The 26,095-nt window shown below is 37.1% G+C and overlaps 1 protein-coding gene across 1 annotated transcript in view; it reads right to left on the bottom strand.

Annotated features, from left to right (window-relative positions):
- Su(var)3-3 (lysine-specific histone demethylase Su(var)3-3) overlaps window positions 1-22,038 on the bottom strand; it is a 216,494-nt gene extending 194,456 nt beyond the window's left edge. The window contains exons 1-8 of the mRNA XM_090155552.1: window positions 21,939-22,038; window positions 21,353-21,650; window positions 21,102-21,273; window positions 20,921-21,027; window positions 20,781-20,862; window positions 20,617-20,711; window positions 18,963-19,331; window positions 18,645-18,867 (exon numbers count right to left, since the gene is read on the bottom strand). Of these exons, the coding sequence (XP_090011678.1) occupies window positions 18,645-18,867; window positions 18,963-19,331; window positions 20,617-20,711; window positions 20,781-20,862; window positions 20,921-21,027; window positions 21,102-21,273; window positions 21,353-21,625 (1,321 nt within the window). The 5' untranslated portion in view covers window positions 21,626-21,650; window positions 21,939-22,038. The remainder of the gene's footprint in view (window positions 1-18,644; window positions 18,868-18,962; window positions 19,332-20,616; window positions 20,712-20,780; window positions 20,863-20,920; window positions 21,028-21,101; window positions 21,274-21,352; window positions 21,651-21,938) is intronic.
- Window positions 22,039-26,095: the final 4,057 nt, after the last annotated feature.

Consider the following 26,095-nt stretch of genomic DNA (forward strand, 5'->3'; position numbering starts at 1 on the left):
AGCCTCCCTGATCACTCTTTATTCTCTCTTTCGAGCCAGAGAAGCGAAAAGAGGCCTTGATAGACTCTTTCTTCTCCGGGAGCCGCGGTGGTAGATGAAAAGGGAGCGGCGGCGACCGCCTTGCCCCGGACGATGGTCCAATTGATCTAAAACCCTTTTAATATTAAAGTTCCTTTTTATTAATACGTTAATGTTCGGTGTAAATATTTGAAGATATGGCTTTGTCGTAGTGTTCGTACCCCGAACCCCGAAAACCCCCCAAATTTTCCCCCGACCCCGGTACCGAAGATAAATAAAGTCGTGGGTGTTATGTTTCGGGGTTAATTTTCGGGAATGTATGTTTGAAGTTTGAACTTTGGAAGGAGCTTATTTTTTTGCTAATTTTTTTTACTATAAACCTTCCACGAAATTATTTGGTTCTTTTAATAGACCTTTCCATAAAATGTTCGTTACGGTAAGAGGGGGAAGGAAAAGTGTTTTTGCAATGATGATTTAAATCAACGTTATATCCTTGTTTTTACCCTCGCTGGACTCTTGAGCTCTGTATGACGTCTGCTAACAAGTGTAAGTATTTACAAAACACGGCGGATTAAAATTAATCCAAGTGATATTGTTAAATTTGTTATAACAAATGATTAAAGTATAAAATTATTTTTTTTTACTTAACTAGTCATAAAAAGAGGGTTTAAATATTTAAAATAACGAAATATTTGGTACGGTTTCGATGATGTTTAACAGTTTATAGCCTCGTGAACTAAGGCTTAACATTTCATAGTAGGCCCCAATAGTGTATCAGGTAAAGATTGTTGTTTATCATAAAATACTAGCTAGTAAATATCTAAGCATTAACAATACTTTCACAGATTTGATATGAGTATTGCAATAATAATTCATTTAATTAGTATCGAAAATAAATTAAAATCAGTTTGAACTCCAAATTCACTAAGCCTAGTCCGAGCTCAATGTTTGGGGAAATCTTACCGGAAAATGCAAAACGTACAGCCAATATTTTGTTTAGTTTCAGCGAAATTGGTGGTGGGTGACGTAGAAAAAGCAGTGAAAGGACGTAGAAATATTTTATAGAAAGGCCTATTATAAATAAGCTAGTATTATATTTTTCGGCGGTGGCCTTACCTGATCCAAACTCATTTTTTTTCGGGGATAGCTTAACCCCGACCCCGTAACTTCGCGTATAAATTACCAGGATAAATAAAACGTGCCAGGCTTCCTAGGAATTTCTTTGTAAAAAAAGGACAACTAAAAGTATCGAAACTAAATATAAAATTAAATTCGAATATAATCGTTAGAATCGATATCGGAAATGGCTTCTTGGCCGTTATGCTTTATAGTTGTACGAAGAACATGGTTTGTATGACGTCACGAGAGCCCTTCCGATGACGTAAAAGGAGACCACCGTGAACGAAACAGTAAATCCGCGGCAATAAAATCCGGCAGGAACATTTGGACCAACGGTCATAAATTTCACATAAGGTATCGAAAGGAAGTGAGAAAATATTATAACGGATCCCCAGTACCGTATATCTCGCCTGGCTAAACTCCCTCGAAGCGTCCGGAGTAGGGTACATTGGCTAAATCATAAGAATAAGGGGAACGAAAATATATTTTATCGCTTAAATTAATCTTTGATCAAATAAAGGCAAAACGAAATCCGCGAAACCGATGTTTCAGAAATCGTAAAAAGCGAGCTCGTAAAAACACACGTTTTATCGATGGCGAGCGAAAGAGTCTCTATTGAATATTTTCCCTCTTTATTTCGGATTCTATCTGTACGGAAAATAGACTGGCCAAGAGGGGAAAACCTATTTCGATTCTGACGACGAAATGGCAATAAAATAGAGGCAACCGGCGAATAGAATTTAATCTGACTCTTTTTATTCCGTCTATTTTATATATGAAAGCGAAAAACGAGAGAGAAACTCGACTTATCGAATTTGCGGTTACTTTTTTAGGAACTTCGGGAAATTGTACGAAGGACGGACGACGCGCTAGCTATATTTTTAACGCTCTATTCCCCCAGATGCGCCGCTTTTCGGTGACAGAAATAGAACTTAAATTTATAGAATATTCTAGTGTTGTTATATTTCCGGAAAAGTAAAATGCGGAAAAATTTCTGCAATTCGGAAAATTAAAAAAAAAAAATACTGAAAGATAAATTACTTTTTAAGGGTTTTTAATGTTTTTAACTTTTTATCTATATAAAATGTCTAATATCAGTAAACTAAAAAACATTAATAGTGTTACATTGTTAACCAGTTTAAACTAGTCACGAGGTTTAGTTTTACTTTCAGATTCGAAAAAATTAGGCGAAAATGCCGCTTTATTTAAATTTTCAAACAATATATTAGACCAATCATGGAACGAAAACTTTTTTTTATTTTTTTCGGAAAAATACGGAAAATTTCCGCCTTACAGCACTAGAATATCCCGTAAAATAAAATATTTTATACATTTAAAACTTATTAATTTTTGAGCGTTTTTTAAATATTTCAGAATTAGGACAAATCTGAAGAACCAATCAATTTTAAAACCTACGGTATAAAATATGACATATAATTGAATGGTTTTATTTCACTAAACCTTTTCCAATTTAAACGTTTCATACAGGTAAATTTTTTACATAGCGAGTTCCGAGTTAAACGTTTGACAATTTAAGGTCAAAATAAAAAGAGCGAAAAATGTCCCGAAGTCATAAACCGTTTAAGACAAGCCCTATAATTAATTAAATACAATCGCGTACGTTTAATAGAAAGACGCGTAATAAGGGGAGAAATTTAGCAAGAATGTGCCTCCCTTAAAGCCAAAATTACGACGTTGGAGCGAGGAGAGGCCGAGATAAAAGGCGCATTGAAAAGGGGTTACGAAACTTTCCCTAACCCAAATTTTATCGAATATTTTCAATCAAAATCCGATCTTTAAAAAGCTTTTAAGAAACAACGCGTTTGTGTGGGTTTGGCACTCTTGCCCAGGATCAGCAAAATTTTCCTTTTTTTAACCCCCGTGAAATGGCATTTCCTGATTTATCCAGATAGCGATGTGGTAACAACGCCGCGGGCCTTATATACTCCCGATACTTTCAACGAAATTAAATAAATATACCAGGGCCAACACTCAAATCTTCAGTTTTATTATAAGAAATATAGGATTATATTACTAAAAATATAGGATTTTATAGCACTATTTTTCAAAATTATAGGATTTTATAGCACTATTTTTCAAAACAAAATCTATACTTACTGAAATAAATCTTTGATTTTCACTTAAAAAACTAACTATTGAACCATTTCAGCACAAAATTATACTTTTAGCTAACCATGTTAACAATAATAAAAGTATAGACTAGAATGATTTGTATAAGAAATTATCATATAGCTAAATCTAGCAATTTAACTGAGTGGCTGGATTTGAAATGGGCCAAATATCAAAATTATAGGATGTTATAGGACATTTTTGAAAATATAGGATTTTATAGGAATTATAGGACCTCTGGGGGCCCTGATATACGTTTAGAATTACATAGCGCGAATCGATAAGAAGTCCCATATTTTATATTTAAAAGTAGTTTCAACAATTCGCAATCTAATTAAATGTATAATCAACGAAGTACCTGTTGAGAAACGTAGAAATAGTAAACCCAAATTAATATTTATGTCGGAAAATAACTTCGATTTAAAATTGGATAAAATACAATAAATAAAAAAATCAAAGGTCCGACGTCGGCGAAGCAATTCCGTTACGACTTAGGAGGTCCGCAAAACAAAATACAAGTTTAAAGGAAAAATATAGCTCAAATGTTTATTTTTTTGGTTTTATAATTTCCAACAGTACCTTTGTTTTCCCTGCCGAGTTGGGTTATGACTAGGGCTTCTAACGATGATCTGAATAAGGCAATCTGATTACTATTTATCATATAAGATATATCGCCGATAAAAAACCTGAATTCACTGGCTACCTGTTCCTTTTTTTATCTGACCTGCGGCAATCTAGTTTTGTTATCTCGTTTCGGTAACCGACGAGGCCACAGATATAGAAAGCAGTTATTTTATCTGATAAGCGCGTAGATATCTGTCTATATGATGTCTACTTTCCGACATCTAGTTGAATGTTTTTTATCCTTTTAAATTTTTGTATAGCAACAAAAAAAATGGCTTAGTTCCAAGAAGTCAATATAAAGATATACTAAAAAGGTATATCCGCCGTTATCGCGGGTTAAAGATACAATTTAAAAAACAGATCAACCCGTGAAAGTCATATAGGCTTGTCAGACAAGCGCAAAAGCGTATCCGCGTACTGCCGTTAGAGTAAAAAATCTGTTATCCGCTAAAGGTATCGGATTAAAAATAATCCAGTTTATCTGTGAAAGCATCAGACACCAGATCAGCGTTAGAAGCCCTAGTTATGACCCAGAAAATGTTTCTAATTCGCCGCAAGGGAAAGTTCCAAATTAACTCTTTTATTCGGGTTTTGAAGACTGAGGGGTAAATGTACCCCCAAAAAAGAACTCTGGACTTAGACGCGTCGGAGGAAAACGCGTAAATGGATAGTAAGGTAACGTAACAGCGCCACGTCGTACTTAGCGGCTAAGGTGGGAGTTAATCAAAATATCACCCCTTTCCCATCCCGAGAGTACCTGGGCATTTATACCGAGATTCTAACACCAGTCAATATTGGCACTGACAGCGAACTAGCGAAATGATCTTCAATAACCGCGTCCACGGTGCCAATATTGATTGACACCAGGCGCGCAGTGTGGGGCCAGCCGCGAAACGGCGAAGGCAATTTAGCATGGCAAATTATAAAGCGTCTGAATCTAATTTCGATTAAACCGATAATGGAAAGGCAGGGCGGGGGGGGGGGGCGGTTAAAGACACCAGCAGGGCACTCTATACTCCCCCCCCCCCCGTCGATTGGCGCGGAGTCGATGAGTTGCGTGAAAGGGGAGGGGCTCTATTTATCGATAAGTCTTGTCTATGTACATTTATCTATGACCTTTATTAAACACGTTGGTCTGACACTTTTCTTCCCTTAAATTAGTCAAGCTTGTCCCTTCATTTCTTCGCGGCAACAAGGCTAAAATGGGTCGTTGAAAAGTTTATCAAGGAACAATCGATTAGGAAACTATAAATATTATCGTGGAGCGAGCGTTAAAACCCTTTTCGCTGTTTTTACATTAAATGTTTACATAATACAAGTGGTCGAGATGAAAGTTGGCGTTACGCCGTCAACGCACGCTCTGAAAATTGATTGATTTTTTTGGCGTTAGAACGCTGGAGTAATAGAAGTTATTTCAAATGAACTCGTTCCTTCGCATTTAAATAAAAGAATCGATTTTTGCGTCATGACCTAAGCTAGTAGATTTCTCCGTTCATTTCTTTCTGCTACCTTTCTAAGCCACCAACAAATTAGTAGATGTATTAACAAATCCATATTTTCACCAAATTAAAAAAAAAACAATAGAATAATCATCAGAAAATATTGGTTTATTTGGTAAAGAAAAGGGCTTGAATCTTTAATTCGAAAAGCATTAATATTAGAACTAGAGTTGTAAGTCAGAAAATTTTCCATGAAAATTTCTCGGAAAATTACCAAGGCATTTTATCCAGAACATTTCCGTATTTTTCCGAGAAAAAGAAAAAAAAAGGTTTTAATTCCAAAATTCGCCTAATATTATTCGCAAATTTAAATTTCGCGGCATTTTCGGCTCATTTTTCCGAATCCAAAAGTAAAACTAATTTTCCCGGAAAATTAACAACTCTAATTAGAAACGAAGCTATAATCAATATTAGGTCTCCGTTATTTCATCAAGGACGAGGTAAGGGTTATACTTTCATCCTCAAAATATTGCAAATTTCGCTAAGCCTCGCAGTCAAACCTTAAACAATCTAGCGGAGACGATTGCATACCCCTAAAGTATAATTAACGAGGTGGTTACCGAGTTTCATACTTCTAGATTTTACGTTACTTATGGTCAAACCAACTTGAACGCGTCGAGTTTAGCGTACTCTCTTCCAAAATTGATAATAAATTACGTTTGTAATTATTAACTAGAATCGTACGCAGCATAAAGACTAGGGTTGCCACAAAATTTTCAGATTCAAATTCCCTGACTATTCCCTGTTTTCCCTGACCATTTTAAGAGATTTTCCCTGACTTATTAAGGCCAAAATTTTTCTTTTATATTTTACTTTTATCAGAAGTTAATAAATTTAGATGGACTTATATTTCAGTAAAAAAGTTTTTGCAATGTTGAAAAAATTAGCCAAACTTTCAAGGAAATAAATGATAATCGTGGAATTTGTCATACATCTAGAGTTAAATTACATTGAAAAAGTGCCCAGATAAAATTGAATTCCCTGACTTTTCCCTGAATTTTTACCAATTCTTAAAATTCCCTGGCTTTTTAGGCCCATTTTGAAATTCCCTGACTTTTCCCTGACGTGTGGCACCCCTGTAATAGACCGCCTAAAATATAAATCACGCTAAAAAATAATCGGGCAACAATGACTACGACCATCAATTTGACCTCGAGAACAAAACAAAAGTGAGCGAAACAACTGTAAGAGTAAGCCAGCCCTTACAAGAGTGTAGTTGCATTCCATTTTAATCAAGTCTACGAAATTGAGCCGGTCTAAGTATAATTGGCTCTTTCTCTCTGGGACTCGTGGCAGACGGAATAGCGAACAGCGGTTTCACGCGATAAAGCGTCGTTCTAAACACGCTGCAGCTTGCTTTGTTTTCATTATTAACAAGCGCCCCCCTCCGCTCGTATCCGGCCCAATTAAGGACAAAAATATAAAATATTAATATACGCGCGATTCACGTACGCGGCGAGTATCGGCTATCGAAGAGCGACTTAATTAAATTGGAATAGTTTTTATTAGCCACTAATAAATTCCGCGATTGTAGGTTCCCGCGAAAGCTCGTGAATATTCGGGCCAAGATCCTTCGTTCGTAAAACGCCGTTGGTCGCCCAAAATGCGAGCGCTGCCGGAGAGCGAAAATGTTTTTAATTACGAGGCCCGTAAGACTCTTTTAGGCTTTTATGACCGAACGCGTAATAATACGACATCGATCGATAGCAGCGCGCGCCAGGATTAAAGGAATAAAAGTCTTCTATTCCAGCCAGAAAACGCGCCGAAATTGGCCTTTTTAACATTAAAATTTTTTACAGGTTTTTGCGAAGCGAAAGTCGACTTACGGGGACAATGACCCCCGATAATTTACAGTCTTTCACTTTTGGGATTCGTAAAGAAAACTATATTAAATTTTGTTAAAGTGTAATTAAATTACCTAATAAAAAGGCGATCTTCAAGTTTTCAGCAACCTTTTTGGAAGAAATAAAACTCTACGATTTTAAAACTATACGCAAAATAAGTGTTGGCTAAAAACAAATTTAATGGTGTGAAAACTACCAACAAAAGTAGGTCAATTCTTATTTCCATACTAAGCGATTAGTTGGGTGAATTAAAATAACTAGGCAAAAATGATAATCTATCTTAAATCAGTCATTTATCTAAGCTTCAATTTCACGATTAATATTTACAAGTTAGGAGATTTATGCCCATTAGAAATATTAGGTCTCAAACCATTAAGAGCAACGTGGAAAATTATACTTTAATAATGCATAAGACACCCGGACTATCCCCCGTACAGAAATTTCATTTATATTTAAAAAAACCCGCGACCAAAGTCATTAAATTACTGTCCACCCCCTCCTCTCCTAACCATCTCGCTTCTCAGTTCGAATTTTTATCGCGTACTTAAAATAGCGCTTACGCTAGGCTGACCAGCGAAAGCTACCTAATTATCCGAGCAATAACCGAGAAAGGGCAAAAATCTAAACAAAAGCTACTTAGAGAATCAATTATTTATGTACCTCTGAAATAAAAACAAGACGGGCAAGCCTTAATACTCGACACTCTCGAGCTAGCGTTGTCCAACCCATTGAGTTGGGAATATTAATCTAGAGATCCAATCAAATCTGCTCCCCGCGAAACAAGTTTTTGAAAATTACGAATGTGCCGTCTCCTCTAAAATGAAGAGAAAACGTTATCATTTTTTGAAGAAAAAAAAGTATTTTTGCCGGAAAACGCGTCTTATTTGAACGAACCATTGAGAGATAGACGGCGCCACGGGTAGAATGATAAAGTTTTCTCGTCATTTGGGAGCAGACGGCAGTATTCTTATTTTTTAAAAACTTGTTTCGCGTAATACTGAAATCCGACGTTTTGATTGGACCTCTAGATTAATATTCCCAACTCAATGGTCCAACCAAGTATATGGTATTAAGATCGTTAAGTACTTTACAAAAATGAGCTACGTGAACTGTCAAATTTAAAATTTGTTCGTGGTACAATATTTGGTGATTCAAATTGATCGACTTTTCTTTTTTCTGACAATTGTTAGAGATTTTTGTAACCGACCTTTTTTATTGCAACGCTTTTTAGATTTATATAATAAAATAAATAAAGCAACACGAATTATTGCGTAAGTAAAGACAGTCTTTTATTTAAAAACATTTAAAATTGTTATTATCTAATGGCGTAAGGCTAGAACCATATTATTTTATTATTATTCAATTTTTAGATTTACTTACCTTCAAGATAAAAATACACTATCTGACTTTTTTAAACATTCTTAAAGTTTACTTTTTAAGCCTGTTTTTCAAAATAACTTATTTCCCTAAGAGTTGGAGCTGCAAATAACCTGTACATACTTACTCCAAACGGAGAAACTAAAAATATTGTGTACAAAAAAGCTTTATCATAATTATATCTTAAACTAATCAAAGAAATCAAATGTATGTTACAAGATATGATATTTTGCACTATTAAACGTTTGCAATTTAAAAAATTTCCGAATTACTATTTAAAAATAATTTAATCGGCATATTTTATGTAAAGTGCATTTTGTTCCCGTTTTCTAAACCCCAATTTACTCAACTAGCTGAAAGCACGGCTTCTCAGCTAGTTACTTAATACACGGCCAACTTTGATTTCTCGCGCTACAGCGGCCATCTCATTCGTTGACGTTCCTGTGTTAACCTATGAGCAAAAGATGTGTATGACGTCAGCGCCCCTAGCGGATTATTATTTTTAGTATAGTTTTTACATGGGGGACAATATAACCACCGAGCGTGGCGCTGAACTCCTACACATTATAGTACAGTTTATAGGGGGAAAATCCTTGCTCGCGGAATTTCGACGAATGTGTTGGCCGTAGTAGCGCGAACAGCGCGTGATCAAAGTTGGCCGTGCTTAATAAAAGCTCTTAACAATCGTCGACTAAATATGCGATAATTATGCAATATTGCAATTTAAGGCTGCGTCCGTAAACTGCCAGGCAGACATTTTGGTAATTTTAAAACAAAATCTTCTACCTACGAATTTCTCCAATATAAATTACGATTGATATTATAGATTTATGCCTTCGAATACAGTAATTACGGTCACTGGAGGGCCCCTAGGCCACGGCTTAGGTTGGCCTAGGCGGAAATACGGCACTGGTTGGCAACCCTGTTATTTAGGAAAAGTCAGTAACATTGAGTCAGTCAAAAATTCGCGTTGGGTATTATACGGCAACGCGAACAAAAAAGGGATAAAGAGATAGTTTCCACTCTGAACGACGAAGGTAAATCGCGATAGTGGGGCAAAACACGTAAAAGGGAATACGGCGCTGCACCCCGGCGTTCAGTATGCAATAAAGCGGGTATTAAAATTCGCGTGCTTCAAGATGAGAGAGCCAAATCGGTTCTTGAATAAAATATTCTCCTTTTTACGGGAAATTATTCGGCGAGTTTGCGAGCCAGAAATGAAGAGGGGGGGGGGTTGTTGGTTAGCTTCCACTAGACTGCCTTCTTTCGGTGGTCATTACCTTAATTGACTTTAAAAAGAAGGGCTTACGCTAAGAATGGATCGTCGAATTGAACTTTTAATCAGAGCGAGTAGTTCTGAAACATTTATTCGCGCGCGCGCTCCGTTTCGCCGTCACCGCGACATTAATCAATTATCAAAGGCTACAACTGATAAAACAAAATTTCACATCGCCATGGAAATAATTTAAACTAGGTTATAGTTATGGATTATTAAGTAGGCTATTTATATTGAATTCAAATTAGGTTCGTTAAAATTTATATTATAATTAAGTAGGATGGAAATCCGTTTGTTGGGAAAAGTTAAAAGTTAAGTTTAAAGAAAGAATTAGTTTTAAATATTGAGTTTCTAATAAATTTGAAGATTATCATCTCGATTTAAGCCAAGAAAATATAGAAGAAGAATAGAAACTGTAACTTTAAGGAGGCGTTATTGTTTTTGTATATAAATTTCCGGTTAGAAGACTAGGGCAGGGCAGGTTCCCTGGGCAGGGCAACTAGCCATTAGTGCTTAAAAATATATAGGAGCTAGCTGGGGTACCCGGTATTTCCCGGGGAAATATGAATATTTGTATGTGCAGTATCTCTTCTTATGAAAATTTTAACAAATTTTACGATGATTATTTAGCTATTTGGATTTTATTATATACTTAAATTACAATTTAACATTTCTTGAACAAAAAAACCAAGGTATACCCAAGAAAAAGCGCCAGTGACGAAACTCCGACACATTTGATACGAAAATAGAACGCTGCAATAACTGTCTCCACGCATGGCACCGTACCCAATATAACCAACTGGTTAATGACAATATTAACAAATTATACGTTGATTAGATAATAATTTGCCTTTTATTACACTGCCTAAATAATTAAGAAACTCGGTCTTTTGGCTAAGACCAAAGTGTAGTTTCTTGTATATAGCGGATATACCTAATTATTAAGTTAATTCAATTAATTAAAGTTGTTTTGCCGACCGTAACCGTCGAAAACCACAGTAAGGGTACCATTAGGTAGGTCGACTACATTTGGTATACTAAGTTGAAAACTGTAGATTCCTATAGCGGAATCCTATATATACAAACAAACCAACACTCATCTTTATACATATTAGATTAAAGGATAAAAATTACCAATTTAAAGAAGTTTTTTATGGTTAAAATCTAGAAATGGGCAATTTTTTTAGCGTATAAAAGGAGTCATAACAATGTAAGACGGATCAGATTTTTTTTTTAAATATGTTTCTTGTTGGTGCGTAAATCGTATAAAATTTTATCATTTGGGTTTTGTATGTTAAAAATATAGGATAAAAATGGATTTATACGACCATTTCAGAATTATAGGAAAAATATAATTGCTTACGTAATTACATGGGTTCTGTCATAGCCACCATTGTGGGCCAAATTTGTTTGAATAGGAAAAAGCATGGGTGACGTCTTGTGACGTATCACTGCCATTACTCTATTCCTCTCTCAATTTTCTTTGATTGAATGTTACTTACTGATAGTAATTGAAAGAACCTAAATTGAAAAGATCTACATTAAATCGAAAATATTTTCTTTAATTATTACTTTAACTATCAGCCTTTATACCTCCCAAGTCGATAAAACCAGGGGGGGGGGGCAGCGGGATAAACTAAAAGTAGTGTATATACTTATACACCACATCCGGTTAATCTTTTAGAAAGAAAATAGAAAATAGTAGAGCGCGCGCGGCGAGCAAGGAATGTACAAAAAAAGAGGAAAGTGGCGAATATTTGGGGGGGAAGCAGAGGAAATTAAATTTGGCCCTGGTGGCCGCTGGGAGAGTTAATCTACCGAAGCGATTATTGATCTATAATTTTTTTGCCATTTTTTACGAGCGAGCCAGAGCGTAATCAATACAGCTAGATGCTCAAAAAATGCAAATGATTTTACATTAGCGGGGTGAATGTTCCTTCCCATAATAGCGGAAAACCCATGCAGGGGGATAGCCCCCGCCTAACAGCGTCGTGAAAAGAAGGAGAGCCGGGTACAGTCGATGGCCCAAGCTCGCGCCTTAGATAGGAACAACTAGCTAAATTTGGTAGCCTTTTTTTATTCTCTTAAAAGGCGAGGCTCGTAAACGAAATTTAAAATAACGTTAAAATGGAATTTCTACGGCGTTCGCATTAAGAAATGAAAATATACAAAAAGAGCTTTTCCGGTGAGAAAAAGGAAGAAAAACATTTGGCAAGAGTCTGAATAAACTATTAGGATGGGGTAAAAGGGAAAGAGCGGGTGCGGATCCCGAGACAGATCCGACTACTGAGTCGTGTCACTCTCTCTAATTCCTTTCCTGCCTTCTCACTCCTCCCACCTTTGCTAAAGCCAAAACTATTTCTACCGGCGCGTAGCGATTACGGGTGGTCCTACTATAATTAGAGCCAGACTTAACGCTTAATTTCAAAGTAATGTACCGTTAACTTTTCAATCTAGTAAAGAAACTCACTTTCTTCTGGGAAGTAGTTAATCAAGGATTCCCCGGATTTCTACATTCCCCCGCGATTTAAAAGTCACTTCATTCGGAAAGTATCAAAATAAGTCGTTCACTAAAATAATCGACAAGAAATTATTATACGCTATCAAAAATGGATAATACTTCTTTATTGTATATAAGTATTATCATAAGGAACATAATAACAATAAGGATGTCATTTAGGAAAAATTATCACCGAATAGATTTTTAGAGCCATCGCGCAATCTAGGTTTAAAGGCCTAGTTTTATTCTGCCTGTCCCCCTTTAAATTAACTTAGTGGAGCGCAAATACCCTGGTGGTAGGCCAACCGCTAAACATGTTGGCCTAATTTAAAGGGGGACAGGCAGAAGAAAACACAGGCCTTTAATTCTTAGCCCTAGTGTTTAAATGTACCACTACCAAGGACGATAACACGCTAGTCAGTTCGATTGCAAGTCCAAGTCGGAGCTTGACAAAAATGTCGGTGTCGAAAAAAAGGTTATTTAATAAAATTACCATTAAAACAATAAGAAGTGTTATACTTATTGTTATTACGTTACTTATGGTATTATTAAGTTTTGATACTATTTATAAGTCTATAGAGTCTGGTCGAAATTAGGTTGGATGAACTCCACCCCGAGTTAAAGTAGCACCTGAATATATTATTAGGGTGGAGTTTCGCCAATCGGTCACAGATGGCGTTATTTTTCAAATAGTACGCGAACTATCGGGTAAAGTCGGAGGTGATAATTTTTTGATAGCCAACGCAAAAAAGGTCGTTCGTGAAAAGGGGGAAAAAGGGAAAAATCCGTCGATCTCGTTCAAAGGGGCAAAACACTCCCGAGCGGGAAAGGGCATTCGGCGCGGAAGGAGAAAGGACGAGGGGCGTAGATTTTAATGAGCTTTAACTATTAGAAAACCGCGGTGGAAAGCAGCGCCGCGTGGTGAGCCGTATACGCAATTAAAGAGCGCGCATCTCCCGAGTAGAAAACAATGGGCAGACGGGGGAGATTCCGAGATCATTTCTAGCTCTATATTCGTGGAAAATTCTCCCTCCATCCGTACGGACGTTGTTTAACATTCAATTAGAGTCTTGGTGGGATTCCCCCGCAGGCGCCCCCCTCGCGCTCTTTAGAAGTCCGGCTATCTTTTATTGTAACGTATTAACCGGGCTCTCGATTCCATTGTTAAGCCATCGCTCTTTCTCCGTTTATTCCGTCGGAATAATAACGGGGCACAAATGCGCAGTGCAGGACCCTCCCCCCGCGCTCGCTTCGTTATTATAAAAGGAGCCTCGGCGACTGGTGAGCGAGGGAAGCGGGATCGGCGAGGCGGGCGGACGGCCCCTAATAGGAGCTCTTTCCCCCATGCCTCGAAAGCGTAGCGCGCCAGTCGTAACTAGTGGTCCGTGACTTGGAAACAAGGCCCGTAGTGAATTCAAACTCTCGCTAGTTAGGGCGTAATACGCTTAACAGGCTGGCGGCGGAGTACAGTCTGCCGGTATCTCATTTACTAAAGCTCTCGGCTAACCACGATCGACGATAAAGCGAAAGCCCTTCGTCTCCCCTCGCGAAGAGAGCCTAAAGAGAAATGGCAATAATTACATAAATCATGAGCTAATAATTCCAACTCTTTTCTTTCGGGCGATTCTTACATTATTATACGTATATAGGCGAACGCTAAGACGGAATATCTTTCTACAAGGTCTTATTTCTTCCGCCGTTGAAAATTAGCGGCCAATCGTGACGAGTGGAGATAAAATAAAGAGAATATTCGGAGAAAATAAGATTATTCGGAGCTCGCGGAATAAACTAACGCCACTTTCCAAAATTGGCCACCACCGCCAAAGTTTCGAGACACTTTTCCCGTACTCCCCCTCCTGTTTATTATAACTTTAAGGTATTTCGAGACTTCGAAAGATCCGAAGGGAATATAATATAATTTTCCCGCGAAATATGGTTGCTATGGAGACGATCGCGGCCGGGAAGGGGGGGGGGATGATAGTATAGACTCCGAAAGTCGTCCACCGGAAGAGTTCTTTATCCTTTGTATCCCTTGGTGTACGAAGGGGCGTCGCGCGCGCGGGGGTGCAAAGCGTGCTTAATGTAGGAGGGGTCGCTCGCTTTGAAAGAAGAGGAGCTCTTTCCGCGGCCGGGATTGCCTCGTAACGGATTCTCGGGCACACGGGCGGCTGAGAGCGTCGTACATTACGCCGCCGCGATATCCATGATTTATTAATGCTAAAAATCGCGGATCGAAGACCTTTAAAGACGTAATCTACGTGTTCGGCGGGTAACGAGGGCGAACACAGTTTTTAGTATTCACCGAACATGGTACAACCTACCGTAACGACTAAAACGAATCTCGAGTATACAAGGAGAAAAGAAAGAAAAAATTGCTCTCGTCGCGACTTTACTATATCGGCAAATTGCTCGTTATTATAGAAGTATACCGTACCGGGGCTAATAGCGAACCATAGTATCGGTTATTTTTCACGTACGTTGTGACATTCGGGAATATTATAAAGCACGGAACTTTTCAAATAGCGGTTACTATCGGCCCTATACGTTTCTCTCTTCTACACGAAGCTTTGGCGTTATCGACCTTTAAAAGCTAATATTTACATACAGATCCCCCCTCCCCCCTTTTTAACAGCGTTGTAGAATCAGAAGCGGGGGTTTTTTTCTTCAATTACACGGTTAAAGGCGGGGTACGAGTGAAGTTAAAGCGTTACACGTTCTACCTACAACGCGACCGCCAAAGGTTCTAATACGTTAGCGTATTCGGAGTGGGGAAAAAAACCACAATTGCCTTTCAGCCGCGCTTCACAATACACGCGATGCTACGTTGCCATATGTTTCGTAGGGAAAAAGAGGTGTAAAATGAGATTGAAATAAAGAAGGACCTTTTAGATTAAGATATATGAATCGAATAAGCTTTATATTAGCTGAAAACTATTCGTGAGTTCTGAACCGTTCAACCAGTCCCCATGCGCACTATTCGGCCAAAAAATTCTAGAACTACCCAAATGCAAACTATTCGCAGACAAGGTTGAACCGTTCGGAACCGTTCTAAATGGTACCTGCTCAAGACCAAGTACTGGCCGGAACTCAAGGTTGAAATCTCTAAATTTCGTCTGCACATCGGGCTGCGTACGTCAAATCGTACGATTCTAATTTGAATGACAACTATTCGTACAAAAGTTCTGAACTATCCAGAACTTTTTCGTGACGTCACAGCTCAGTCCTAGGCCGTTCTCTTAACGGTTCAGAACTCACGAATAGTTTTCAGCTATTAAGAAACGATAGGTTACGAGTATTTTTATCGTGGGAACGGGAATTTCGGCTAGTGGAAGGAGTATAATAAGTCAGTTCTACAAGCTAAGTATAGAGGTTAAAAGGTTTTCCGTAGAAACGAAAACACAACGGGCTTAGAGAATAGCCTTAAGGTTTTTTCGTCTTAATAAGCTTACAACGTTTTTGCCTAGCTTTGATACGCTTAAAAACGGCAGGAAAAATTCGTCACTGGTGCTTCCGCGGTTTTGGAATTATGAGAACAATCTCATTAAGGGGAAACCTCGTGTTTTTTCTTCAACCCTCACCGGATTTCTCGTCTTTTATTCGCTGATATATGAAAGGGGAAAAGACAAAAAAGCTCCTATTCTTTTTTACGCGTAGGGCTCCCAAAACGGAAATAAGATTTTCGAGAATTGGCTTTTTTACCGTTGAGGTTTACCTAATAGGCTTTGAAAATTTCTCGCCAAGAATTTTCGAAGAGGGGAAAAAATCAAATTTAAAGGGAGCACGTGTATTACAGAGATCTATTGTGGGTTGCAAAATGCGCGTTGGTTTAGCGTTCATAAAAATGGTAATATTGCTAAACGTAAAAGGACCAGGACAAAAACAAACTTTAAAAAAATTCTAATAAAATTCCCATATTGATTTTTACCCGCTGAAATATATAACTATATATATATATTGATCATGCAATGGCAATACCGTCACCCTGCAATAACGCAAAGTTTGCGATTAAGAAATCTCGCTATTTTTATCGAGCTATTGATTTTGAAGGTATAAATCGAACAAACATTACGGTATAATATCATAATTTAGTTGCGGCTTTAAAGCAAAAATAAATTGGTTAAGAAATATTAGACGGGTTAAGCCACCCCTCGAAAACGCGTAAGGGAAACGTGTAGATTGTACAGAGTAAAGCTACGTCTGCACTCCTACAAGTTTGCACTACACGTTTTCGAGCGGTGTCTTTTATAGGAAGTTACTTTATGTCATATTTCAGTTTGAAAAAGATTAAAATAGAACTGTACAAAAATCTTTAAATATATTTCGATGTTTAGATACATATATCTTAAATTAATAGACTAAGCCATACCGAAATCAAAAAAGTACATATTTCAGAATGATATATTCTAACAATAAAATAGAAATGATTTCGGTGTTTGAGTATAAAACCTATAATCAAATTTAATAACATTAGGCCAAAAGGGCGGGAGTCCAAAGCAAACCATTTCTCTAATGGAGAGCTTAAAACATGTCTTAAAATTGTAGGCGTTACCGCTCGTTTACTAGAGTGCACTTTTGGAAGGAAAAATACTACTATTGAGAGAGATACAGGAGAAAAAAAATACCGCAAACAATTATTTATCAGGTAGAAAAAGCTAAGAACTAAGGATAACAATTTAGAGAAAAGGCAACCACGAGTAGCGCTCGGTCGGAAAAAATAAAGTTCGGATGATAAAAACAGCCGAGAAAATAGTCCTTCCTCATTATCGTGAGTGAATTTCTTCCCAATCTCTCTTTCAGCTAGTCCGTGAAAATTGTAGGTTTTCGAACTATCTCGACTTGGCTCAACGTTTGTTTGAGCGATCTTTCCGCCTCGAACACGCCGAAAATAAACGATAAGAACTGGAACTCTCTCGTTGTTCGACGTAATAGGCTAAAAGCCACGCTTCAATTTAACCTAAAGTTTAATCAAAGACCCGTAGATGAAAGTCGCGCGGCTTTTACCTACTCGCCTGCCTTCGAAGCGAAGTGCCGGGTAACACCAGCGCTAACTGAATAGAATTCCTAATCATGATGGAATGATCCAAACCGCTTCGAAAAGTCAAAGATAAAAAAATACAGTGTTTTTGAGGTAAAAAGTCAAAAAAGGGATCGCAAACAAAAGGAACTATTTAAAAACAAAACCGGAAATAGGCCAAAAGGAAAAGCGGGCAAAGAACTGGCTAAAAATTTATTTTTAATGTATGATTAAATGCGTATGAAGAGGCTGAAATTAAAAGGAATTTTCAAGGATTTTTTCCCAAAGATCTTTAATTAAATAAAAGGCTAAGCTTCAGCCTATTTTCACCATAAGTCTATAAGTATATATCTTGGGGAAAATTAAACTGAAAGCTATTCATAAAGGTAATACATAACGTGAGACGCGAAAGCAAAACGGCTACTTTTGTTTTTATAAATAAAACGCGTTTATTCCAAGCAGGGTTGCCACAAAATTTAGAGATTCAAATTCCCCGACTGTTCCCGGTTTTCCCTGACCATTTTAAGAGCTTTTTCCTGACTTTTAAAGGCCAAAGTTTTTATTTTAAATTTTACTTTAATCGGAAATTAATAATTTAAATTAAAAAGGAAATAGCCAAATTTTCAAGGAAAAAAATGATAATCATAAAATTGTCATAAAATCTAGAGTAAAATTACCTTCAAATAGTATCAAGATAAAATTTAATTCCCGGACTTTACAAATTCTAAAAATTCCAGGACCTTTAATCCCTTTTTTATATTCCCTGTCATGTGGCAACCCTGCCAAGGTTTTCGCGATGGTTTAAAACTAAAAATACTGCAAATAACATGCAACGCTCAAAAAAACTTCATTGAAAATCAACACTTGAACAATAAGCTTAAAAATAGTTGCGTAACATTCATTCTCAAACGTGTAAGCCTACTAATACTAATGAGCACGTCGCGCCATCTAACAGCAGGAAAGACATTAACTGCGCCAAATTCAAACTAGAAAGCTCATTGCCGTCTGTCAAACACGATCTTTTTTTTTAAATATCAACACAGATTTCAGCGTCTGAGATATGGCGGTAATATATGCAAAAAAATAATATAATCCGTTCTCAAAGTTCTGACAATTCATGTTATAAAAACATTGAGTAACACAGACATAACTCTCTTTCATAAACTTTCTAACCTAAAACACATTTGTCAATACTTTGTACCAAGCAACAAACAAGATGCGCCCTAAGAAAATGTTGACAGACCTGTGAGGTGACTGCCAGTGAACTCAAAGTCATCATCCTGATCCCAGTGTTTGAGTGATAGGTTGGTCAGAGGCGTAGCATTAGCAAACTCCAAGTTTGCAAAATGCCAGTCCAATACTTGTCGGTCTCTTGAAGAAAGATACACATCACTTGGAGGGGATGCCTCGAGTTCTTGAAGTTTATCTTCCAGTTCCTTCTGTTGATCCAGAAGCTGTTCCCATTCCTGAGTTAAGTAGAATAATTTTTGACAGATCAACAAGGGTTTAGACAAAAGGGGCTCTATTTACATCAATTAGTAAAATATTATGGTTAGCATACTTTACAAGCCGCGGTTAAATCTCGCTGCTTGCTACGAATAACAAATTCCTGAGTTACATCCTTTTGTTGCTTGCTTTCGGAAAGTTCTTTGTGTTGGAGATTCAACTCTTCAATGCGTTCTCGTAACTGTAGCATTTGGTTCTGGTTTGCTTTCAACTTCTCCTGGAGTTCCAATATAGCTTTCCAATGTTGTATTTGTCGTTCTTTAACATGCTTTTCCTGCAACTTAATAACCCATTCTAGGGCCTGACCAAGGGACACTGGTTTAGACTGAACAAAGTTGAAGTCCAATTGGTGCGATAAATAGGAAGTTGCTTCAAGAAGTCGATTGAATTCCCTTTCAACCATTTCATCTTTGTCTTTAGGCACCTAATGACATTTTAAGATGTGAAGGCATTACAAAATTTTAAACCTCACCTTGATACATGGGCATCAGCATTGGTTTCACATGGTCAACAAAGAAATATTAGAGATTAACAAAAATGGTGTTCTAACGTTTGATTTGTGAATTTTTACATGTTTTTACTATCAGTGGTGAAAAACTAATATGATGACTGAAAAGATTGGAATTTATAAGTTGAAAACTAATCAACATTAACAAATATCAAGGGAAGATGAAGGTAAGGCCAAGTTTAAAAATTTATCTCATGGGCCTGAAATAATCTGAGCCTTTAATATTTAATAATGCTCTCACTGAAGCGCCATGTTACCAATAAATATAGTGTGCGACTCAAAAATTCCCTTTTGCATAGACAAGCTACTAAATCAACCACGGGAATTCAGAGATTTTAATAGGTATACGTTGCTTGAACAGTTGTTCAAATTGCATACAATTTACAGAGATTTATCATATCAGTATGTATCCAAATCTGTTAGTCTTCAGAAATAAACCAAGGGACTTTCAAGTGAGAGCTGTGTGGGGGGGGGGGGGGGGTGAAGTTCATTTAAAGTACGTCATTTGGCCACTGTTCTTTGCATTAACAAAGTTACACTCTGATGACGTTTCAGTGACCCCTCACTCCTACATTGAAAGTCTCTTTAAGATTCAGAAGCAACTATAGAAAATTTGCACGTGTCCAACCCCTTTTCCTAAAAAACAAAATAACTAAAACGCGTTTTTTTTTTAATTTCAAATTTGTATGGATCATTCCTTGTGCAGGGGGACCTTTACTTGTGTAAAATTGGATGACTTGAACCATGTCTTCAAGGTCATTCAAAAACTATCCCGATGGGTTCTAATTGGAAAGTTGTTACTCGCCATATTATTAGTTCAAATAACTTTGATTTGACCAAATTTTACTAATCAGAAGCCAAGAAATTGAAGGTTAATGAATTCAGTGTTTGATAATAAAAAAATCAGATTAGTTTTAACGCGACTAAATCAAATAAATACTGAATAGTTTACAACGGTTGAATTATGCCACCATCCGCTACGGTACATGCTTGAGCTCGTTTAACGAAGAGTTCAACTTTTTAATTGAAATGTCAAGGAAGGCATTATTTATTCTTATAAGCTAGCTCAGTGGAGTTACTTTGAAAACAAGAAAAACTATCATAGGATGAGGAAGGACTCAAATTTTAGATTATGTTGTTAACTATTGGTTAACAGACTAATTCAAAATGTCTAAGAAAAATAATCCTATGCGAAACTTACCGTATTTCCATTAGACTCGTACAATGGACATTTCTGTCTTATTTTATGGAGTTCCATATTAATTTGTTTACTCAAAACAGTCATAGGATTTCCTCCTATAAAAATTTAATAATATATCTGCATTTTAATACAATTTTTTTGTAATCAAAATAAATGATAGATACCTAATCCAGTGACAACCATAGCTCCTAAATCTGCAATATAGCTCCCTTTACGAAAAGTAGCCACTCTTCCGCCTACACGATCCTAACAAAACCAACAAAATGAAAAAATTGCAATAATAAACAGGTGCAATGTAATTTACCCTGGCTTCCAAAACAATAACTTCCATTCCAAATTGTTGCAATTGTTGAGCAGCTGCAAGCCCTGAGATTCCAGCTCCAATAATGATTACCTTCCCATGTTTTTTTACTAAGGATAAAAATAAACAATCATTACATTAGCAACGTTAATCAAAGGTTGGCAGGCATCAAAAACCGACATACCTGGTAAACTTTTCAAACGCTTGAATACTCCAAAATTAACATATCCATGTCTTTCCAAATAAGCGTGAATTCTCATAACCAGAGGACCATCGCTATTGTACGGTGCATCAATTTGTGGGAGTGCGTTTTCAAAAATCAGTTGCAATTTCGGATTCTCAAGCCAAAGTTGAAGCTAAAACATTGTAATAGATGTTAAGTACTCTGTACATTTCTTAATTTTTATAATTTATTAAGATTCAAAGACTAATTACCAATCTATTCCGTATGTGCAGAAAGACTTTTTGCGTTTGAGGAGGACCTTGAGCTATGTCAGGAAAGCAGTTTGCTTCTTGGGCAGTCATTTTGTCAAATGGCAGACGGCTTTGAAATGCAGCACCTTCCAAACCAGTTGGATCATCATGTTCACTATCAATCTCCTCAAGCTCTTCAGTTGAACCAGGATTAACAGCAGTTGATGGTCCAGGGAGGGATTTCGCACTAGAACTAGTAACTGCGGACTTCTCTTTCTCTTCATCAGACACCATTATTTGGGTATTCTCTGGATTACAACTAGATGAGACAAATTGAAATGGTCTCTCTTAAAAATAATACTATCATGCAAACATTATGTGACATTTAAACCATAAAAAAGATATTAGGCCTATAGAGAAAATCACAACTTTGTTGATGGGCTAGACCAGGGTGGCTAGACTAAGGTATTAAGCTTAAGCCTCGGTTAAAAAAACAAGAGAAAGAGATAAAAATAGTATTTCTCTTCTAATGGAAAGATTAAGAACTATTTTAATAAATGTAAAAATATTTCTATCGAAGTATCTGTCTAAAACAAATGATGTCTACCTGTATTTTTTCTTTACACTAGAAAATGAAAACTTGTAGAGTGAGCCGAAAATTAAATTGCCGCTTCTATTAGTAACAAGATGCTGAATACACAAAGAACCGGCAGCCAGCGTTGCCAGAAGCATTAAAATGAATTATCGTACGAACTTTGTAAAGATATCGTACATAATGAAAAATTATCGTACACTAGGTATATCGCGTAGCTCGCAACCGAAACGGTTCTAGGTGGCGCTGAAGGTTTCATATCACATCTTGGGTGTGTAGCATCTGCTAGAATGGACAATGCGTATATCGGGTAGTCAATGCTTTTATTTATTGTATTGTAATAATAAAGTAAGTAATTTCAACGGAAAAAAATATATTTTCATATATTTCCGCGAAAGTTTTAAAACTTTGATTGTCAGTAACGTCTGCTTATATGCTACCTCTTACTGTAGCTAAAAGAGGGCGTATGCGTAGTAAAATCGTGCAGGCCACGGTGATAAATATCGATTTTTTTAAAACTGGACCTGTGGCCAGTTACCCTAGGTAGTTTAATTGAAAAACTGGCCACTTACCACTTTTAACCTTGCAAAATCAGGCTTTCATAATTTATGGTCAAATTACCTATTCTTGACAATATGTGCTGCAGACCCGACCCGAACAAGCCTACTGAGAGAAAGACTGTTTATATTTCTTTTTTCTAACTGCAAAATTTGCTTCTTCTATAATGTAGAGGAGACAGACTCCCCTAGTCACCCACCCATACACACAATTGACACAAGGCCAAGCACACAGCATAGAAGCAAAGACCAAACAATTTTAGGGATTAATATAGCATTTTTTAATGAACTAAAAAAGGGAAAAAACTTCGAATTAATTAAGTGGTCACCAGGGCGATTGGCCTGTGATAGTGCCTTATTTCTCGCACTGGTGCAGGCACCCACCGGTGTTTGAAAAATTCACCCTGAAAATCAGGTGGCAGATAACGTGTCGAAGCTTCCCTATGTCCGTAATTCGCGGGAAACTGACGAAATTCAAACGCCGGTGGAGCCTTTTAAGTTTGGCCTATTCGAAAGTGTCCCAATTAATTTTATAGTGTGAACTGGGCTTTAAATTAACCTATAATATGTGGTCGACGTTCAACATTGTTAAAAGGAAAGGCACCATCAGGAGTTTCAATTGGTGCTCTAAGTGCTCAAAGAAGATGGCCACGTTGACGCCACTCCATAGGTTTGCCCATGCAGGACTATTATGACTGTATTCTTTTTCATTAGAAAAAGTAATCGCTACGTTCTCTGACGACCTCATGCCAAGTAAAAATTACGGAAAATTTTTATAAGAGGTTCCCTCTCGAAAATTAGATTTAATAGAACTGGAGTTTCGATTCCCTCTAGACCAGATTTGTATGAAAGTTTCAAACTCACGACCAGTGAAATTATACGAAAAAAAATTGAAAATAAGTAGGTGCGAAATTTTTGGTGCGACATTTGGGGTGAAATTTTTATATTTTTCATTCGCCCAACTAATCGGATCGTGTAAAAACGGTACAATTATTCATAGCTTAAAATGTCTATAGAAACAGACAAAGGGAAGTTACACGCTTTTAGACATTTCAAATGAATAATTAATTTCATGGTTAAAAACATTACACCAAAAATTCTACATGTGACTTTGAAGGGGCGGTTTGGAAAGCTATTTTTTACAAGTTATATTGAGTAAAAACAAGTACAACATAAATTTAAAAAAACATTGTATATAATGTTTTATTTTTGGTGTGATAAAATACACTGTATTTTAAACTTTCTAGTTTCTACGTCTCAAGGTAACTTGCATTTGTGGCCTAGCGAAAACTAAAGCCGGCACTAGAAGCCTCCTAAGTTATAACGTTGCATTGCAAGTGTATATTTTAATGTTATTGTTGAAATAACTAATAATATACCGTTTCTCTTATTGGTATAATTATCTAAATAAATGTTTTACTTCTTAAACGGCTTCTATGAAGTTATATATGATGAATGTAAAATTGGTCCTTACCGTTGCTCAAATAAAATAGTCCGGGTAAAGATCCAAGCATGGAAGTGGGGAAATTTGGCGAGGCGATGTGTAAGCCAAAACATTACCCATAAGCCTTTGGTAGCCGGTAGGCGCGTGTAAGTGGCGCCACGTTTCGGAAATATCCGTACATTACCGTTTCATAGGGGTCAGCTAAAGCGCTAGATATTCTGGGAGTTCTTCGGCAGTCGGCTTCTAGATGGGGGAAATAGTTCACTATAGAGGTATGGAATTTTCCCCTCCAGGCTCCATCCTTCACTGCGCGCGTAGAAAATAACGGCAACGGCAGAAGAAACACGATTTTTATCATACGTGGTGTTGTAACAGTGTAAAAATAATTTGGAAAATATAGACAAAATTATCGTACTTTCGCGTACGATAATACATTTTACATCGTACATCGTACCTGAAACGAAATTCGCGTACGTGTACGATAATTATCGTACGTCTGGCATCGCTGCCGGCAGCTCGGCCGGCAGTAATGTCTGGTAATGTTGTGTTTTTATAATCGTTTACCCATTGTACTGCGGCAGCTAAGAGTCTGGTTTCTTAAATATCTATTTTTTTTAAAATTACAAGCGAAGGACAGGGAAAAAAAGTTATTTATTTATTTATTTATTTTTATTTATTTATTTTATTTATTTATTTATTTATTTATATATATCATATCGCTACCTGAGAGCAAAAGTCAAGCAAGTCGAGATACTTGACTTTTGAAAGAAAATCAGAATAAGAATCTTTGAGTGTTTTTACATATTTCCTGACTCAATTCTCATACATCATTTCATTATTTAACGTTATTTTAATACTTTTAAATATTAGATTAACATTATAGTCTATGTGGATTTCAATTTTAAAATTAGATTTTCTCAGATCGTAAGTTTTAGACTTGCTTGACTTTTGCTTTAAGGTAGCGATATGTTGTGTCTACAAAGCCGTAATAGGCTTATATGCAGGCTTCCAATCATATGCAGGCTTCCAATCTTTTGCAGGTGAAATGGTACAAAACACAATGTAATACAATACAAAATGGGGCAAGGACAGTAAAATTACAAAATCAGAACAAGACGTAAAATAAGATAAGGTAGATAATGATGTTAAATAAAACATTTCTATAGGTAGGTTACATAATTAAATAGAAATAATTGGTAGTTTCCGAGGTCGAGGGCATGGGGCACGTCGAAATTCTAAGAATTCTCCCCGTGAAAATGAGAATTCTCACTTCTCTGAATTTTGACGGTCCTTCTCATAGGACGTGACTTAATCTTATCTCACGTGTTCTCTGGAGAAGAGTAAGAACGACTTACAGGCAAGGATTCTCTCTTGGTTCGAGGGCTTCCCGTTAGCTGCCATTATTTGAGAAGAACGAATTATAATTTGACAAAATTCTCCTGAAGAACTCTTCTCAAGAAAAGAACTCCTACTAAGAATTCTGACTCACTCATAGTCAAGGTGTTTATAAAGAAATAAAATAAATATAAAAGGTTTTATTGCATAGAGATAGAAAACAAGTAGAGGCACAATTGAATCTGGCGAAGGTGACCGCGAGTATCGACTATCGACCCCCTTTTCGCCAATGTATGAGATCATGGGGTGGGGTGCATTTGCCCGACTCCTCATATGTCCGAATGCCCATTTGGCCGACAGCTCATTTGACCGACTGCTCATAATAGCCGACTTCTCATTTACCGACTGCTCATTTGGCGTTTGGACGATACTAGGTGCGTTTGGCTAGGTACTGTCCTCTAGGTCACGTTTTAGAAGGCCCCGCTTGGTTATAAAGAACGGGGCTGGGGGGCGCCGGTCCGTCAGGCGCCAATACTTATAATATATTTCCCGTTCTATAAGTCAACCTAACACTAAAGACATAGTATAGGGCAGGCTATAGTATAACAGTCGGTCAAATGAGCCGTTCATTTGGCCGACTATCTATTTGGCTGAGTGGGGTGCATTTGGCCGACTACTCTTTTAGCCGAAATTCTGGTCGGCCAAATGAGAAGCCCATGTGGCCGACTGCTCATTTGGCCGACTACTCATTTGACTGACTTCTCATTTGGCCGACTGCTCATTTGGCCGACTACTCATTTGACTGACTTCTCATTTGGCCGACTGCTCATTTGGCC

This window comes from Leiobunum rupestre, chromosome 8, assembly GCF_980474605.1.
Source record: "Leiobunum rupestre chromosome 8, qqLeiRupe1.1.hap1, whole genome shotgun sequence".
In the NCBI taxonomy this organism is placed as follows: domain Eukaryota; kingdom Metazoa; phylum Arthropoda; class Arachnida; order Opiliones; family Sclerosomatidae; genus Leiobunum; species Leiobunum rupestre.